The sequence below is a fragment of the Chiloscyllium plagiosum genome, unplaced genomic scaffold, assembly GCF_037043375.1.
Source record: "Chiloscyllium plagiosum isolate Xiang-an unplaced genomic scaffold, Cpla_swu_hap1 HiC_scaffold_16, whole genome shotgun sequence".
In the NCBI taxonomy this organism is placed as follows: domain Eukaryota; kingdom Metazoa; phylum Chordata; class Chondrichthyes; order Orectolobiformes; family Hemiscylliidae; genus Chiloscyllium; species Chiloscyllium plagiosum.
The window spans coordinates 55,762,887-55,783,690 of NW_028270154.1; the positions used below are offsets into that span (position 1 = coordinate 55,762,887).

General features: G+C 41.0%; 1 protein-coding gene across 2 annotated transcripts in view; it reads left to right on the forward strand.

Annotated features, from left to right (window-relative positions):
* The window catches only part of LOC122556712 (putative E3 ubiquitin-protein ligase MID2), a 100,154-nt gene that overhangs the window by 44,900 nt on the left and 34,450 nt on the right, over positions 1–20,804 (forward strand). For both annotated transcript variants that reach the window (XM_087995050.1, XM_087995049.1), the window contains exons 5-9: positions 9,550–9,783; positions 10,542–10,564; positions 12,071–12,207; positions 16,910–16,988; positions 18,785–18,843. In XM_087995050.1, coding sequence (XP_087851176.1) covers positions 9,550–9,783; positions 10,542–10,564; positions 12,071–12,207; positions 16,910–16,988; positions 18,785–18,843 — 532 coding nt within the window. The remainder of the gene's footprint in view (positions 1–9,549; positions 9,784–10,541; positions 10,565–12,070; positions 12,208–16,909; positions 16,989–18,784; positions 18,844–20,804) is intronic.

The window sequence follows — 20,804 nt, forward strand, 5'->3', positions numbered from 1 at the left end:
GGCCATTGGCTGACCACCATTATTTATTACAACCCCGTCGATTCCCACAATTAACTGAACTATATAAACTCACATCCTGCTTCCGGTGAGGACTGCATCCCATTCACCTAGTTTCTCCGTTTCTGTTACATCTGTTATAATGACGGGAGGTGGGAGATGGTGCAGCACTCAGAAATGTCCACCTTTTTCCTCAATCCAGGATTCACTGCCTCTGTGTTTGGCAGGCCCTTCAGCCGTGTCCAACCCATCTCCTGCACTTCTGCCCTCACCCTTTCCCCTCCCTCTGACAATAGCAAGAGAGTTGTTGTCCATTCCTTGTTTACCACCCATCAGCCTCTGCATCCAAAGTATTGTAAGATGCCATTTCTGACACCTGCAGGATGCCACAACAAAACACATATTCTCCTCCTCTCCCTTGTCAGCATTCCACAGGGACCATTCCTTCTAGGATGTTCTGGTCCAATCCTCCTCCAATCACAACATATCCTCATAGCCCCATGACACCTTTCCCTGCAAATACAGAATGTGTAATACGTGCCTGTTTACCTCCCACCACTTCACCATCCAAAGCCCCAGACACACCATTCTGGTGAATCAGCAGTTTACTTGCAGTTCATTCGATCTAGTCTACTGTATTAAATGTTCAAAATGAGTTCCCTACACTGGGAGATGAAACACAGACACGGGTGACCACTTTGCAGAACACCTACATTCTGTCTGTAAAAATAACTCTGAGCTTCCAGTTGCCTGCATCTTCAATATATCACCATATTCCCTGGCCAACATTTCTGTTGCAGGCCTGCTGCACTTGCTCCAGTAAGCCTCAGTGCAAACTCAAAGAACAGCATCTCATTTTTCTGCTTGGAACCCTGTAGTCCCTAGGACCCAATATCGGGTTCAATAACTTTAGAGCCTGATTTCATTCTACCATGTTTTTTAACTATCCCCACATCTAGTCCTGTTATGACATGAACTGCTTTCAGCACAACCTACCTACTCTCTCCTACTCTCAGATCTCATTATCACTTATTCAGCTTCTCGTCTGTACTGGTCGAGTATTAATAATCCCCTCATCTGCCTACTTCTTTGCTCTCTCTCCCTCTCTCTCTCTGTCTCTGTCTCTGTCTCTGTCTCTCACTCACTCTTGCTCTCTCTCTGAGCTCCATCTCCACCTCTCTGCTCACCTCTTTCTCCACTCCCCCAACCTCATCTTCAGCACAAATACATAAACATTTAAGCAAGGCATGGTCATGTCGCAGGTTTTTTTATATCCTGGGACACCATGATGGCATTTTATCAGTTGCTAGAGTGAAAGGGAGGCTATCCTCTCCCAGTAGGTATGAAGGTGACAACAGCTTTGAACTTCTATGTCACTGCCCTGTGGTTGATCTCTTAATTGTCCACCCACACATGCATTAGCACAGTGTCTGATGCCATCTCTGTAAGATTTCATCAGTTTATTTTGCTTCTGATGATGAGGTCAGTGTTATAGCCCGGGCAGTAGGATTTGGAAATATTGCTGACTTCCCCAGGTGCCATTGATTACATACTGAGAGGACCATATTATAACACTGGAATTCATCAATAAGGAGGGGTTGCTTTCCTTTAATGTGATGATAATCTGGGATCACTATTACCTCTTCCTGGGTGTCTGCCTGTTACCCTGGCAACCACCATTGTTGCTACATCCCAGAGTACTCTTTTGAACCTGGTGTGTTGGAGGGTCCAGGTGCCTCATAAGGCTGGTAACTGTGACCATGGCTAATGGCGCCATTGCACAACCTCTGGACTGATGCAGAGCACAGATATAATGCTGCCCATGCTTTGACCAGGGCTGTGAAACAGAGGATAGAGATGGTCAAGATATGATTCTGCTGCTTGGACCAGTCTCAAGTGTCCCCCTGCAACATAGACTGGATAGAGTGTGCCCCATTATGCTGGAATGCTGTCGATGTGAGGTGAGGTGATTTCTAGATGCTGCTGAACTGAGGGAACAGCAGCAGTTTTTGAGGGGGAGACACACAAGGGCACTAAGGATGAGGAGGAAGCTGTCCATGTGCATAACACGTCTCAGCTGTGTCAGTTCTATAAGGGAGATAAGATCTAATGGACACCAGATTCCAGTGTAAAATAGTCATTGGTCATGATGTCAGAATTTTATTTGCATTGTGGGAGTGACCTACAACCTCTCTTCATTATGTTTATGTTGATTTTGGTGACTGTAAGTAAAAGATCATCTTTGGAATTGTGCATTTACTGGCCTGTATGTGAGGCTCTACAACTGGACAATGACAAGATTTGATTCTCTCATGGTCACTGGGAACAGAATAGCCATGATTTACAGGGTGTTTAGATGGGGATTATCCAACTAGTACACCAATTTTCTTCAGACAAGGAAACTTCCTGTCTCCACAGTACAGGATCGACACTTATAGTCTTGCTTAGTGGCCTTGCAAACTATTCTGTCATTAAACTACTACTGCAAAACAAATAATAAAATAAATATCGAGGAGACACATTGGCAGCAACTGAAGTATTAAAGCTGGACAACAATGAAATAATCCATTCCAATCAACCCTTCTACTTCTTCCTAACTTTTGACAATTAGTTGTCAAAAAGAGAGCTGCTTCACAGAATAATTAAGCAATAACATGTTAGAGAATTGTTTCTGTGAATTCAACTATTTACTACCATGTCAGATGACTCCATTCTTATCCCTGGATGTGTTCCTATCTCATTGACTGGATAGGCCCACCAGAGGTGAGGGATGGAGTAAATGGGGCAATATCCGTGAGGCAAGTAGATTTAGATTTTATTGTTACATGTACTTGAGTCCAGGAATACACTGAAAAGTGTACAAAGTCACATTCTCTGGTGCCATCTTGGTATATAAAAGACAGGATTTAAAACAGAAGCAGAAATAACAGAAATGGCCAAAAGAAAAAGATAAAGAATTTTCTAGATTACTCCCCACCTCCGCCATGAGTCCTTGTTGCCAGAAGAACAGAGTCACAAAGTTTATCCCTCAGTCTGCGAACTCTCAGGTGCCCCGAGTCCCCACACACTGGCACTGCCGGAACGCCACCACTTCCATCATCAGGTACCTGGGCCATGCCTTGGAGCAGCGTCACCACCACTGGAACCATGTTGCCAATCTTCGTTGTCATTTTGTGCCATGAGTGGGCCAATTTCGGAAATGCAGGTGTTGCTGAAGCAACCTGATCCTGAACTGGTCTCAAACTCAACACTGGGTCCACTATGCTGAAGCAGCCCGTCTCTCTTCTGCCTTTCTTTGCTGTCCCTGCCACCTCCTGGGACCGCCGCTTCAGCAAAGAAACCAGCCGCTGTCGACACTCTCGGGTACCACTACTGCCACTGCTGACATTCTAGGAAGGAAGTGCAGCCGACGCTCCAGGAAGGAACTGCTCCTGCTGAGAAAGGAAACACAAAAGAAAGGAAGATGGAAAGAGATGAGGCCCGAGCTCAGGACCTGAGCCTGAATGCTGTTACTCTGCTGCCTCCGTCTTGTGACAAGAAGACAAGTAGACATTGTCCTCGGAGTATCTGCATTTGCTATTGGAACGTTAGCTTTTGTATCTCAAGGACTACATTTCACAGGACAGACATAATGTTGCAACTATGGAAGCCTGGGTTAAATCAAATGTGGAATGATGTTCTCAGTTCTGGGCACCAAAAGGATGTACCAGCCTTCCTAGGAGTGCTGTATATTTACCAGAACTGTTCCTGAATGTTCGGAGATAAATTTGAAAATGATATTGCACAGATCAGGATTGTATTCTTTGAAATTTTAAAAGTTAATGGGTGTTTTGGTTAAGTTTCTAAGGTGTTAAGGAGTATCAGATAGAAGAGGAAAGCAACATTAGTGCGCAAAGATGAAATTCCTTTTATTATAGGAGGTTATGCTCAGAAAAACTTTGTGGATCATGCCACAAATCTACCTTCATAACCTCAACAATGAGGACACGAGGACAAGTAATCACTGCTCACAGTAATCAAAGCCACGCGATCAGATAATTTTTGCTCAGATATATTTTACACACCACGTATCAGGGCCTAAAATGATAAGGGGCTGTAGGCTGGATTTTACAAGGCCAAAGAGCACCACTGGGACAGGTGCTCACTGCTGTGGCCTGCAGTATCTATGTTAAAAATTTAGAAAGTATGGGGCTAAGGATTGGAAGATAAAGCTATCCAGCAATTAGATTGGGTGGGGTGGGGAATACACAGCAAACATAGGAGTTCTCTTCTCTGCCTGTGGCATCTTCTTTAACTCATGACCCTCATCACCCACCTCAATATGTGGTGGAAAGCTATCCAATTCTGCTGCTGTAGGCAGCCTCTCTGAATTTGGTCATCCATTGGTAAAATACTTTAATGTGGCAAGAATACATCAAGGAGTCACAATCTGTCTTGCCAATCCCCACGCATTCCATCCTACCTCCCATATAATAAGAAGTAAAGAGGGAGCTAAGACATTGTGAGAAAGTGAGGACTGCAGATGCTGGAGATAGAGTTGAAAAATGTGTTGCTGGAAAAGCGTAGCAGGTCAGGCAGCATCCAAGGAGCAGAAGGATCGACGTGGGCATAAGCCCTTCTTCAGGAATGAGGAAGGTGTGCCAAGCAGGCTAAGATAAAAGGTAGGGAGGAGGGACTTCGGGGAGGGACGTTGGGAATGCGATATGTGGAAGGAGGTCAAGGTGAGGGTGACAGACTGGAGAGGGGGTGGGGGTGGAGAGGTCGGGAAGAAGATTGCTGGTCAAGAAGACGGTTCTGAGTCCGAGGGTTGGGACTGAGATAAGGTTGGGGGAGCAGAAATGAGGAAACCAGAGAAATCTGCATCCATCCCTTGTGGTTGGAGGGTTCCTAGGTGGAAGATGAGGCACTCTTCCTCCAGGCGTCGTGTTGCCATGGTCTGGTGATTGGAGGAGGCCAAGGACCTGCATGTCATTGGTGGAGTGGGAGGGGGAGTTAAAGTGTTCAGCCACGGGGCGGCTGGGTTGGTTGGTGCGGGTGTCCCAGAGGTGTTCTCTGAAACGTTCCGCAAGTAGGCGGCCTGTCTCCCCAATGTAGAGGAGGCCACATCGGGTGCAGCGGATGCTGTAAATGATGTGTGTGGAGGTGCAGGTGAATTTGTGTTGGATATGGAAGGATCCCTTGGGGTCTTGGAGGGAAGTAAGGGGATAGTGTGGGCGCAAGTTTTGCATTTCTTGCGGTTGCAGGGGAAGGTGCCGGGAGTGGAGGTTGGGTTGGTGGGGGGTGTGGACCTGACGAGGGAGTCACGGAGGGAGTGGTCTTTTCGGAACGCTGATAGGGGAGAGGAGGGAAATATATCCCTGGTGGTGGGGACCGTTTGGAGGTGGCAGAAATGATGGCAGATGATACGCTGTACATGGAGGTTGGTGGGGTGGTAGGTGAGGACCAGTGGGGTTTTGTCCTGGTGGTGATTGGAGGGGCGGGGTTCAAGGGCAGAGGAGTGAGAAGTGGAGGAGATGCGGTGGAGAGCATCGTCAACCATGTCTGAGGGGAAATTGCGGTCTTTGAAGAAGGAGGCCATCTGGGTTGTTCGGTATTGGAATTGGTCCTCCTGGGAGCAGATGTGGTGGAGGTGAAGGAATTGGGAATATGGAATGGCGTTTTTATAGGGGGCAGGGTGGGAGGAGTTGTAATCTAGGTAGCTGTGGGAGTCGGTCGGTTTACAGTAAATGTCTGTGTTGAGTCGGTTGCCCGAGATAGAAATGGAGAGGTCTAGGAAGGGGAGGGAGGAGTCTGAGACGGTCCAGGTAAATTTGAGGTTAGGGTGGAAGGTGTTAGTAAAGTGGATGAACTGTTCAACCTCCTCGTGGGAGCACGAGGCAGCGCCGATACAGTCATCAATGTAGCAGAGGAAAAGGTGGGGGATGGTGCCAGTATAGCTGCGGAAGATGGACTGTTCCACATATCCTATGAAGAGGCAGGCATAGCTGGGGCCCATGCGGGTGCTTATGGCTACTCCTTTGGTTTGGAGGAAGTCGGAGGATTGGAAAGAGAATTGTTCAGAGTGAGGACCAGTTCAGTCAGTCGAAGGAGGGTGTCAGTGGGAAGGTACTGTTTGGGTCGGCAGGAAAGGAAGAAGCGGAGGGCTTTTAGGCCTTCGTGATGGGGAATGGAGGTGTATAGGGACTGGATGTTCATGGTGAAGATAAGGGCTTGGGGGCCGGGGAAGCGAAAATCATGGAGGAGGTGGAGGGCGTGGGTGGGGTGTCCCAAACGTAGGTGGGGAGTTCTTGGACTAAGGGGGACAGGAACGTGTCGAGGTATGCAGAGATGAGTTCAGTGGGGCAGGAGCAGGCTGAAACAATGGGTCGGCTGGGGCAGTCAGGTTTGTGGATTTTGGGCAGGAGGTAGAAATGGGTGGTCCGGGTTGTGGGACTATGAGATTGGAGGTGGTGGATGGGAGATCCCCTGAGGAGATGAGATTATGGATGGTCTGGGAGATGATGGTTTGGTGGTGGGCGGTGGGGTCATGGTCAAGGGGGCAGTAGGAGGAGGTGTCCGCGAGCTGGCGTTTAGCCTCAGCAGTGTAAAGATCGGTGCGCCAAACTACTACCGCACCTCCCTTGTCTGCTGGTTTGATACTGAGGTTGGGGTTGGAGCGGAGGGAGTGGAGGGCTGCACGTTGCAAGAGTGAGAGGTTGGAGTGGGTAAGGGGGTGGACATGTTGAGGCGGTCAATGGCGCGGCGGCAGTTGGCTATGAAGAGATCGAGGGCGGGTAAGAGGCCAGCACGGGGTGTCCAGGTGGATGGGGTATGTTGGAGGCAGGAGAAGGGGTCGTCAGAGGATGGGCGAGAATCCTGGTTGAAGTAGTAGGCGCGGAGGCGAAGGCGACGGAAGAATTGTTCGATGTCTCGCCGCGTGTTGAACTCGTTAATCCGGGAGTGTAGGCGGATGAAGGTGAGGCCTCTGCTGAGGACTAATCTTTCATCTTCAGAGAGGGGGAAGTCTCCGGCTTCCTCATTTCCCTTCCCCCCACCTTATCTCAGTCCCAACCCTCGGACTCAGCACCGCCTTCTTGACCTGCAATCTTCTTCCCGACCTCTCCATCACCACCTTAACCCACTTCCACCTATCGCATTCTCAACGCTCCTCCCCCAAGTCCCTCCTCCCTACCTTTTATCTTAGCCTGCTTGGCACACCTTCCTCATTCCTGAAGAAGGGCTTATGCCCGAAACGTCGATTCTCCTGCTCCTTGGATGATGCCTGACCTGCTGCACTTTTCCAGCAACATATTTTTCAGCTAAGACATTGTACTGAGTATAGAATTAAGAAAGAGAACAGCATCCAGTTGTATATAGTGTCCCCTTCCAACCCAATTGCAGCTATATTGTGACAGAACAGATTAATGCTTAGATCATACAAATATGTAGTAAAGACAGATTGATTTAATCAGGAATTAACATGTGCTTTATAGATTGTGACAAATAAGCAAACTCATTTAAAGAAATGGAGAAATTCTGAGTGTGATAGCTTTCTGTAACAAGATTCCCTCAATCTGATAAGGGCCACATCTGATAATACGCAATGAGAATGATGTCAGAATATTTACCTAATGGAGATTATATATGGTGGAGTTCAGTTTTGGGTTTGAAAGAGAGAAATACAAAACATCTAATGAGATTCTAGAATTAGGTAAGGTTAATATCATGGAATCCCTACAATGTGGCAACAGGCCATTTAGCCCAACAAGTTCACACTGACCCCCCATTCCCCGACCTTATTACTCCACATTTCCCATGACTAATGCACCTAACCTACACTATGGGCCATTCAACTTGGCCAATTCACCTAACCTGCACATTTTTGGACCGTGGGAGGAAACTGAAGCATCCAGAGGAAACCCATGCAGACATGGGGAGATTGTGCAAACTCCACACTGACAGTTGCCCAAGGCTGGAATCAAACCCAGGTCCCTGGAACTGTGAGGCAGCAGTGCTAACTGTAGGGATTCCATATTCATCAGGTAGAAGAAGCAGCGCTCCAAAAGCTCGTACTTCCAAATAAGCTTGTTTGACTGTAACCTAGTGTTGTGTGATTTTTAACTTCCTCATTCAAATCATTAGTGTATACTGTAAATAATTGTGGCACCTGTGGCATTCCACCAATTACAGGTTGCCACCTAAAAATGTCCTCTTTATCTCAACTATTTATCTTCTATAACTTTTGCAAATTCTCTATCCATGTTAATATACTAACTTTAACACCATTGGTTCTTTCATAGAAATTTTCATAGAATCCCTAAAGTGTGAAAACAGGCCCTTCAGCTCAACAAGTTCACATTGACCCTCTGAAGAGTAACCCACCCAGACCCATTCCCTGGGTCTATTACTCTACATTTACCCCAAATGCACCTAACCTTCACATCCCTGAACACTATGCACAATTTAACACAGCCAATTCACCTAACCTGCACAATGTTGGATTGTGGGAGGAAACCCACACAGACATGGAGAGATTGTGCAAATTCCACACAGATAGTCGCCCTGTGTCCCTGGCACTGTGGCAGCAGTGCGAACCACTGAGCTAACCATCCCACCTACTTATTAAGTAGCCTAATGTGTGGTGCCTTCTCAAACGCTGTCTGAAAAATCCAAGTATATTACCTCTTCAGCTTCCCTTTTAACTCTCCCACTTGTCACTTCCTCAAAGAATTCTAGTAAATTTGTCAGGCCTGGTATCTGCTCCATAAAACCATGCTGACTTTGCTTGATCATATTATGTATATCGAAATGTTTGCTACTGGAACTTTTGTAATAGAATAACAGAAGTTAAGCTAACCATTCTATAGTTACCTGTTTTCTGTCTCCTCATTTCAAAAAAAGTGTTACATTGGCAGTTTTTCAATCATAGAATTTTAATGTACAGAAGGAAGCCATTCGATCCATCATGGTTCCTGAAAGAGCTACCCAGCTAGGTTTCTCTGCAACTATTTTTAGGAATTAAGGATTCTTGGAAGGCTACTGTCTGTGCACCCACTATCTCTGTAGCTATTTCTTTTACTAGCATAGGATGCATCTCATCAGGTCTAGGAGAATTATTGATCTTCAGCCCCAAAAGTTTCCCTAGTATTTTTTAGGAAGTGATAATCATTGTATTTATTTTTCTCCTCTTTTTACACCTTGATTAATTACTAACTTTACAATGCCATTAGGGTATTCTTCTGCGAAGAGTGATGCAAAGTATTTATTCAAATGTTCTTGTGTTTCTGAGTGTCAATATGGTGAGTGGAAAGCGTAAATGGATTTGTATTCAGCATTTGATGTAAAATTTCACCTAATTTTATTTGTAACAACAGATAACTATTAAATATATCATAGCATAGTGACATGGAAAATGATTTTTTAATGATGAGAACCTGGTAGCAATTTGATGCCTGTTTAATTCATTGTTTGAGGAAAGTTTACGTTGCATGTATTGTTGATTTACTCCTAATGCAAGAATCAGTTATTTTGTTCTTGTTTATTGATAAGTTTTTTTTATTTCTTTCATTACAGAAAGACAGTGCTGTTTTGAGAAAACAGATTTCTGACTTGTTTCAAGAAATTAGGATGCTGTTGACCAAACAAGAAAAGCAAATTTTAGACACGGTTATAACAGAAAAAAATATAAATCTTTCAAAAGTCCTAAAGAAAATACAAGAATTAGAAATTAAAAGAGAAGTTATTACTCACCTCATTCAGGAAGTACAAGACCTGAAAAATCAAAAAGATCCATTGTTTTTTATTAAGGTAGTAGATTCAACTTAATAATTTAACATAATTTTATTGATAAAGTCAGTTTATTATGCTGTTTGAAAATGTATTTTGGATAGATTTTCACTTTTTTATGCGTACTTGCCAATATCCTCCAAGCAGAACTCTACACAGGTTCGTCAAACAAATAATCTCAAACAGAAATGACAACCAGTTTATTTCATGTTCTTTGAAGTTACAATTAACATGAACAAATCATATTGTTAATGAATATAGTTTCTCTGTCTCTGAAGTCGTCTTGGCTCTATTAAAAACCTAGATTTCAATTATTCCTTCTTAAAGTTCTTTCGCTATGAGCTCTGACATTGCAAGACAAGCACACTGGCTGCCTTTTAAATATGCTAACCCAAGTTTTTCAGAGTTGTATTTTCATCAGAATTATTTTTACCATTTTCTTAATTGGATGGACCAGTTATCTGCAGTTAGAACTTTAATTTCAAAAATATAAATTATACTACCTAGGGATCATCAACTAGATTTTTGAAATATTGCAGTTTTGAAATAATTTTTAATCTGCGTACATCTGCTGCAGTTACAATGGTGAGGACATTTTTGCATATTTTCCCTGCAGTATTATAGTGTGTAGATGAATTTGCCAAACAATGTTACTCTATATACCAATTATGTTTATGACATTATTAATTTCTTGAATTTCACTGTCATATATTAATGAGAAAGATGTAATTAATAATATGAGCTTCAATTACATTTAAATATTTTGATTTATTTTCCAGGATTTCAAATCTACTTACGAAAGGTAGGATTTTAGCTGATATTGGTAAGCACAAGGGGAAAGGCTGATATTGACTCAGCTCATCCTGTGGAAATGGAGTAATGATGGAGTTAAAATAACTGCTGCATTCTTAGTTGGCTGCCAGATTAAGTGGGACTTCTTCTCCCAAATGCATTGACTGTATCAAACAAAAAAACTCTTAATTCAATGCAAATGTAGGAACTCAATGCAAATTTAGAGCAGCATGTGGTATGACCCACTTTCTCAGTTTTACCTTGAGGTGAAGCAGTACTGAGAAATTATATTCATGGGGCAAGAGGAGCAGAATTAATCTTCAAGTCCCTGAAGAACAACATAAAGTAGGGCTATTATATATGAACTCCTGGACAATTAGATGTTCAGATAATCTCAAAATCCACATACTTCAGATGCTGGAAGTCTGAAATGAGAATATAACATCCTGGAAATACTCATCAGATCAATCAGCATCTGTGAAGAGAGAAACAGAATTAATATTTCATGTCAATGATCTTTCATCAGAACTCAAAACATTTAAGATTGCATTAGGTTTTAAGGAAATGAAGGAGAGTGGAAAAAGAATAAAAAGGAATGTCTGTAAATGGCAGAAGAAAGAAGACATTAAATGAAAAAAAAAATTAGTGTTGCAAGACTGAAAAGAATAATAATTAAACAAATAAAGTAACAAATATGTATCCAGAGAGGGTGGAAATGGTGGAATATTTTGAAAAATATCATCAGAAAACAAATAGCAAGAGAAAAACAGGATGAAAACCAAGGCATGCAAATAAGTTTGAGACTAAATGAGCACACCCCTGTATGATCACAAACCTTTCTTTTAATACTTTGCCCACACTTTCAATTTCACCTGTGGAAGACTGATTAAGTTCTGAAGTTTTCCCAGTTTTGTTGAAAGGTCATAAGCTGAAACATTAGTTCTGTTTCTTTCTGCACAGATGCTACTAGATTTGCTAAGTATTTATAATGTTTTTGCTTTCTCCTTGTCAGACTGCATAGTTGATTTTATAATGGATCTGAATTTTTTCAGTATATAAATGCAGATATCTATGCCTGACTGATGAGGTTTGAACTTTTATGTCAAATGATTATCATTCCACTTTGCAACCAATCTAACAAGTTGTTTGGACAAACAATCTTTAATTAACTCGGATTTATAATGTTTATTTTCCCTGTGGCATTGTTACTAATTCTCACACATTTTTTCAGTATGGGTAAGGAGAAGGGATGAAATAACGCTGCATCATTTTTGCCACAGTAACAATAAGTATAACTGATGTAACAAGGCTTTTCAACATCAATATTAATTAGGTGATTTTATAGAAAATATAAAAGCAATATCATTTCTTTTAGGAACATATTTGTTTTAAAACATTTGAAACTTGCTTGACAGTAACGCACACAGCAAAATCAAATATACTTTTGAGATTGAGGAAAAGGTGATATTAACTGGAAATAGTTGGTTTAATTCTAACTGCTGCAAAACAATTTCAGGATTTCAAACAACAACACTGAAGTAGAAAAATTGAAGGTGTCCTGGAAGAAACTTGACGAAAACACAATATCAACCATCAAACAGGAGACTAAACGAATCTTTGAGATGTTAAATACAATCATTTTTGACCACCCTGGTAAGTGGTTGGCTGTGGTTAGTTGAAGTCTGTCGTGTTTTATTAAAATGTGAATGTTTTTTATGTATGCACAAATTATGAAATACAAGTATATTTTAATAAAGGTAATGCACAATCTCTTAAATATGTAACGTCTGTAGCTATGACAAATCAACAGGCATCTAATGTGGGAGGTTGACATTAAAAATCATGACGAAGGACATTGAATGGAGAGAACATTTGAATAAATTGAAAAATTATACAAAAAAGTGATACTAAACAAAAAAACTCCAATGCAGATAGGCAATAATGAATCAAAATGTCAAAATCAATAATGAATCAAAATAGCAGAAATCAGCTCGAGCCAAATATGTTTGCTCTTTAACATCCAGGAATAGGTATGTTATGAATGTCTGTTTCGAGAATGAGGAAAAGGTAAAAGTTTATTGTTAAAGCTGTAGAAAGGCATGCTAGAGTAGAGGAGTAAAACTTCTATAACTGATAAAACATTTCTCTCATCTGGAAAATAAGAAAAGCAGAGTAAATTAGCAAGTAATTTAGTGGACGATGAATTGAAGGATATAACTTACCACTCATTTGAAGCATGAAAATGAAATAGGGAATAGCAAAGATGAAACAGAATGTTAAATTCTAAATGACAGCAAAACTTAATAAAAGCTAAATTATTATTACTTGGGAGTTGCAATATTAGATTAGTGCAATTCAATCAATAAAATAAATCATATGTTTAATGAAAACTTAAATAATATTTGAGAGTGGGTGGGAAAAGTTGTATGGGAACGGATCTGTACATGTTCAGAATATGAACCCTGTGATTGACAGGAAGCACTCAGCAGTGTTAAAGGGGGAAGATAAAAATAGAGTAATAGCACTGAAGTAAACTCAGGCAAAGCATTTGGTGAAGAAAAGCAATAAAAAGCAAATTTTCTGGGAAAAGAAATGTTTAGGCGAGAAATGCAGGACAGGAATCAAAACAACTAACAATTATCTGATCATTAAAATATGTTAAAAGAGAAAGGAAAGCCAGAAAATAAATAAGGAAGTAATTAATATTCAAGATAATTGGTTATTTTACTCAAGACATTTTCTCAGAAATTGTGTTGCTGTTACTGCCTTACTGACCACAGAAACTGGCAGCTGGGGGAGAAATTTAAGAAATTGAAGTAGTGCTAGGATCTGGGGCAAAATGCAAGTCATGTCAGGAATGCATGCTGGAAGATATGAACCTAACATTCATTACAGAGATTGGGAGAGTTGAGAAGCTGGGTGGGCATTACGTAGTTAGGGAGGTTTGCGAGGGTGGAGGGGGATTACAGAGATAGGGAGTGTTGGTCGTCTAGAGGGAGATTACAGATTTCGGGAGGGATGTGAGGCTGGGGTAGGCTACACAAAACAGGTGAGCTGCAGATGTAAATCAGGCTCCCCAATGCAGCTCACAGCCAAAGCTTTGAGCAATTCAGCCAGCTGTAAAGCTAAATCAGCCCATAGATAAATAGGTGATTGAAGCAGGGGAACCTGAACTGACAGTAGAGGAGCCTGAGCTGAAAATGTGCAGTACTTATGGGGCACCTCCTATTCTCCTGCCTGCATAAAATATAACAATAGTTAATAAAAATAATTAACCGACCTTTTTCTGGATGGCCTTAGCTTGTGCATTCTGGAAAAAAAGTTGATTTGAGCATGTGTAGCATAGACTTCCACCAAATCACAGAATCCCTACAGGGCAGAAAGAGACCATTTGGCCCATTGAATCCACACCTTCTGAAGATCAACCCACCAAGACCCCCCCTCTATCCCCATAATCCTGAATTTACCATGGATAGTCCACATAACATGCACATCACTGGATACAATGGAGCATTTAAGCTTGGATAATCAATCTAATCCCCACATCTTTGAACTGTGGGAAAAATTCCCAAGCACTTGGAGGAAACCCACACACACATGGGGGAATGTGTAAACTCCACACAGTCCCCCAAGGTTGTGATTGAACTCAGGTCCCTAGCACTGTGAGTAGCAGAGCTAATTACTGAGCCACCATGTTGCTCTAAATGAGCAGGAAGTTTGAGTGGGGTTCCTAAAACATAGACTAGAGCCCTGGTTTGCTACTCAATGTGCCTAACACCTGCTGCTGGGTACCCGGGCTGCTGGAAGGTAACAGCTTCCAATGTAACTAAGTAATGTTGAAGCATGCAATAAACTGACTGAGATTGGACATCACTGCAAAAATCTACCAACAGAAATGGTCAAACAAATATCAAATTGTCCCCTGTGAGTCTCCACATTTCTCTTAGCTGCTCCCATTTATATATGTTGTGGAAAACGGCTTACACGTTCCATCTCCTTTCGGGAGGAAATTTACCATCCTTACCATGTCAAGTCTACATGTGACTCCAGACCCAGTGCAATATGGTGGACTTAACTGCACTCTGGGCAACTAGAGATAGACAATAAATAGTGGCCCACCTAATGACACCCTCATCCTGTGAATAAATAAATTTTTAAAAAACTATCCTGGTCTAGGTATTAAGCCATCAAAGGTTAAATTTGTAGCTAAACCAAACTACTTAAACAGAGGGTGGTAACTTCTGAGTTCTCACCTTCTTTGGTCATAACCCATTCTTTAGAGGGATCCAGCACTGAAAAGGTAAATAGAATAGAATCCCGACAATGTGGAAACAGGACATTTGGCCCATCTAGTCCACACTGACACTCTGAAGATCATCACAACCAGACCCACTCCCCTATCCTTTCCCTGTAATCCTGCATTTCCCATGGCTAATCCACCTAGTCTGCCCCTCGCTGGACACTATGTGCAAGTTAGCATGGCCGCTCCACCTAACCTTCACATCTTTGGATTGTGCAAGGAAACCAGAGCCTTCAGAGGAAATACACACAGACAGAGGGAGAATGTGCAAGCTCCACACAAACAGACACTCTAGGGTGGAATCGAACCTGGGTCCCTGATGCTGCAGTGCTAACCACTGAGCCACCGTGCTGCCCAAATGATTTTATATGTTCATATTGTGGGATCAGGTCACAGAGAAAGGGGTATTGATACAATGGGAGCGGGGTGGCTTTCAGTGGCCAAACCTTGCACCCTATCTGTATCGACTACTGTCTTCAGATTAGGGAAACTAGAGACCCCTCTCCAAACAGACAGACAGGTTTTGGAAAGGTAGGCCTTTCGGTCAGGGAGGTGATGAGTTGAGACCCTCAACTGTCCATGAATTGACCACAATGACCTTAATTCCTAGCAGGGCAAGAAACACACCAGTAGACTTTCTCAATCAGTTGAGTTTCTCTCCAGGGTTACTTCACTCCATTGATGCACATCTCACGACCTCTCTCTGCACCTGGGGAAAATTGTACCCTGAGGCTGGAACTGTTCCTAGGTCCTGAATCCACCCCCAGAGCAGAATTGTGACTTCCATGGGAGTGCCCAGTAATTGGTATGATTGGGCAGGCGGACTTGAGGAGGTGTTGGTTGGTTGGGACTGTCAAAGCTGGAAAGCTAATCAGAGGTTTTTCCAGCTTGAAAATTTCAGCAAGCTACAACAGACCTTAATAAAAGGAGAAGGTATTTCAATATGGAGGTGCCTTCTCTCCAACTTCTTAAAATTAAATCTAAGAAGTGGATCCTGTCTGCAGATACGGGACTACTGTAGGGGAATCTGATTTGATAGGGAGGTCTGTGGCTGCTCCCGAACCCAGGCAGGCCAACAGGGAGGGAAGTTCTGAAGCGTGCCTGAAATTGGACATTCAGGCCTACTGTCTGGTGGCCTCCATCAGACTCTTACTTTGGTACTAGCACTGTGGGGACGTGAAAACTGACCGAAAAGTCCTAGTCATTCTTCTTTTATTTGGCACTGTAGCTTTTAATGTGCCGCCCAATATTGTATGGGCATGCCAGTTCATTATGCTACCTGAGTTGCTGCTTGATGAAGATTGCTGCTAAAAACTTCTTTATACATAGGAAATAATAAGGTCTACTTGGTATAGCAACTAGTTAAATGCTACATTGATATGATGGAAATTGTTACAGAGTCTCTGAGAAGGATCATATGTTAACTCTAATTTCTTCGTAATCTTAAACCATTTTGCCCACTAGTCCATGCGACATGGTATGATTACAGCTCTTTTTAATGTTAACCCTTTCACACCCATATTCAATGTCAGCGATTTACTGCAGACAGGTGAATAGCTCTCCTGTCACTACCCCAATTCCCAAACCCAACTTGCTCTTTCACATTTGACAAAGGCAGCCTAGAGCAAGAGAATCCCCACAACAGCCAGTGGGGGTTGTCTTAGCTCCTGGCTGTGTCCAATCTTGGCTTCAGCAAGGCCTGAAAATCCTGCTCAAAGTCATACTTGGATACTAATATGAAAGGCAAAGGAGAACTTGAAAGATGATTATTAATTTATTGTGATGTAGGAAATGCAGTTTACTGATGATAATAACTGTAATTGAAGCACTGTATCTAAAGATGTCCTTAGAATAATACTATTAATTAAGTAGAAAGAGTATCTTTGTTTTATTGTGAATTGCAGCACAGAATAAATTCTATATTCCATACAATTAAGAATTGTCGCTTTTAAACATTTTTAAAAAATTCTCTGAAATTGTTTGCTATGTGTGAGCCAATATTGTAATAGTTTATAACGCACTTATCTAATACATGAATTTTTAAACTTTTATTAGTTCAGTCAAATGATGAAGTGGTAGAAGAAAGGTTTATGGTGGAAGATGAGAATGAGGAGGACAACTTGCCTGACGCAATGTAAGTAAAAATAAAAGTTTGTAAACGTTCATTACTATGGCATTGGAAGCTGGTCAATCAGCCTGCTGCACAATGGCAGTATATTAGAATAATTGGGAACAATGAATTTAATGGCAGTAAATTCAGAAGAGTCACAAGACAAGTATAAATGCTCATTTGAATTGGTAAGTTATAGTATGCATACTAAGTAACATTAATTAAGCATGGAAGTCCAGTAATTTGCCAGATTATTTCTGCATTTACCATCAGTGTAATAAGCGCATGATTCTTTCATACAACTTTCATTATAGTTATATTTATGAAACAAATGTGAATCAAGTGAACTTTACTTGTAATTTCTGTAGTTTTTAAAAGTCTGTGTTCCATGTTTATGCAGGCTCTGCAAGGCTGAAGTCCCTATTTTAATATCTCCTGGCGACTTTTCCTCAATGCTTGGTTAACCTCATGTTCTTGATCTTTGGCCATCTGATAAAGGGGCCAGAGAAGGCATATCGGATGATTTTCTAGTTAGCTCTTAAGCCTGAACAAGTCTGGGAAGTGGGTGATTGAGGAGATCATTTGACACAACTGTCTATCCCTCTTCTCTGGTTAAGTTTGGAACTTGATGTACCTGGTTAGGAAATGCAGGATGAACCCATAGGATACACATGGTGCCTTCCACAACTGAAGGACCTCAAAGACTCTGCAATGTACATTCAGCCCGCAAATCGATATAATTTCACTTTTATAAATTTTCATGGATGTGTTACTTATTAAAGTGATCAACAGTACATGCGCAAGGCAATTAAAAATCCTAGAGATTATTTTTTCTTTATTCATTCATGGGATGAGGGCAGCACTAGCCAGGCCCAGCATTATTTTCTATCCCTAATTGCCCAGAGGGCAGTTAAAAGTCAACCATAATGCTGTGGGTCTGGAGTCACATGTTCACCAGGCCAGGTAAGGATGGCTGTTCCCTTTACCAAAGGACATTAGTGAACCAGATCGGTTTTTCCAGCAATCAACAATGGATTCACAGTCATCATTAGACTCTTAATTCCAGATTTTGTTCCATTGAATTCAAATTCTACCAACTGCTGTGGCAGGATTCAAACCTGGATTCCAAGAATATTACCTGGTTCCCTGGATTAACAGTCCATCAATAATACCATTGCCTCCCCAATTGTTATGCTGTGTCAATAGCTCTTCAAGTTTACTTCCCCCATACTATTCAACTTCCATCAATCTTGTAACCAGTGAGTTCTAGGTCATTAATAATCAGTGTAAAAAAATTATTTTGTGCAATTCCCATGTATCTCATTCAATTTGTCTTCCAATTAATAGTAATCCCCAGGATGTTGTGAATGGAGAACAGACTTGGTTGTGCTCTTAGTGGAAAAAGGAATTTGCGAGAATTTGTCTCATTTAGCATGATAACTTCTGTTATGGGATGTAAATATTAATGGCATTGAATAATAATAATTTCCAGATTTGGATAATAGTTGCATTTAGTTTTAGGGTGCCTCTTCATTATCAAATGAGTTGTAAATGGATGCAGGCACTGTGTAATCATCAGTGATTATTGCTACTTTGGGTGTATATGACAGAAGGAGGTTATTAATTAAATGACTGAAGATAGTTGAGATGAAGGCCTTTCAGTTATAAAACCAATATTGATTTTTGGTCAATTGACTATGAGTGGAGTTTGTTGACACAATTTACAATGTCAGTTTTTATGTTAGTTAGTTTTATCAAGGATAATATAAAATGTGCTTGAACATCTTGAGTGCTAATTAAGATTTGGTTATGTACCATAGGAAACCTGTAGGAAGTGGAGACATCAGAAGAACTCAATACACATCTTTATTTTGCAAAGGTATTTATTTATAAACTAAGTAGATTATCACAGGAGTTTAAGCACCAACCTTGTAAATAACTGAGGTGCAAATATTTCAAGTATCAAAATTTATTTCCCTGACACCAGTTACGTCTCTCATGCTCGAGAGAATTGAAAGTATATCAACCGTTTTTTAAAAATATACTATGCTGGTATCTATCTTAAATAATCTATAAACACCATCTTACATTTGTTAAGTAGATGTTACTGTTGGCATTGAATCAAATGTTGACAGAAATTATTAGAGATTATCATCAATTAGAATGAACTGCCTAATGTCTGTGAATGAATGCATCATTGCTTATTGTTGTCAGTAAATAGACAATTACAACAAAATTAAAAGTACAAAAGGCAGCACATTTTTCTGAAGCTGCAAGTGTCAACAATTTATCGAATGTAAAAGAAAAGTTTCATCAGTGCATGAGCTAAATTGTCAGCTATGGCATGGCACAAAATAACATTGATCATAATCATACTTTAGAGAGCTGACATATCAGTTCAAAGAATTGTAACTATGGTTGCAATGTCAAAGGGTTGTCATGAATGAAAGCTGCAATGTATAAATAATGATTAACATCACAACAAAAAAGTCACAAAACCCAGAATGTCTTAATTGTTATGACTGAATAGTTGGAAAACATGTCTTAGTAAGGGCAGCAACATTTCTTCAGCGTAAGTGTGACATTGTTTATTTTAATTTTCCTGTATAGTAGACATAATTTGAAATCAATGTTCTAATGTCCACCTACATTCAATTGTTAACATTGCATTGTAAACTATTATTGAAATGTGTGCAATCATTCAAAACCACACCTTTCTGTCATACTGAATTGCATCAGTGTATTTAACATCTGTATTCACATTTCAGAATTTCCAATTCAATTTTATTCCAAAGCAATTAATGGAGCGTTGCACATCATGACTATTTGGCTTGTGAATCTTCATTTAAATCTATTGTGTGAAACTTTGAGACCTTTAGATGCCTAGAAGATGTTAGAAAAGTCATGGGAGATAAGACACCCAAGGATCAAGCACCATTGTACCAAAAAGTGCAGGGAAGACTCTTTGCCTATTCCGAGTTCTGTGGAATAAATGTTACAAGCCTAAAAGTCATTGAAAACACTTCAGGATCATCTCAGCTACAAGAGTTAGATGTTGGTTACTCATACATCTTTATAACATAACCAAAAATTTGATTGCCTGTGTTTTTTCCAGCAAATCTTCTTTCATTATTCCTGCATTTTAGTTGTCCTCAGTCACTTTGAGAACACTATCTGAATTTAGCTTCCCCACCTCTGCTGATTTTCATATAAACCTTACTTCCCACAGGGTCATCTAACACTTTGGCCAAATCTTGTTTTGTCTGGCAAAAGAATGGTGTTACTCAACATTTTATATACAGTGCTATGGCCAGGTGAGGAGGTGGGAACTTGCTCCAATCTTTTTAATCTCCCTCATTAGCTGCAACAAAAATGTCTGTTCTATTGAACAAGTAGCCATACCTTTTCCCAATTAAAATGTAATTAACTTTTTTTTCACCAGGAACAATAAACAGCTAATTACAAGGCTTTCATAAGGGAAAGAAATAACAATTCTATTACCCTCTAACCCCAAGAAAAGTAATTCAGAAGAAAAGCCAAATGTATGGTTCTGTGAATTAATATAGCAAGATCAGTTTAGTTCAGTTGGCTGGATGGGTGGTTTGCGAAGCAGTGCAATGACAACAGCAGAGCTTCAATCCCCAAAACTGGCTGAGGATACCATGAAGATCTCTCCTTCTCAGCTTTTCCCCTCACCTGAGGTATGATGGCCCTCAGGTTAAATCACCACCAGTCGTCTCTTTCTAATGAGAGAGCAGTCCTAGGGTTTGGTAAGCCTATGGTCACTTGAATTTATATGGGCCCTCACTCACAAATATACATACATAGGGAATAAATAAT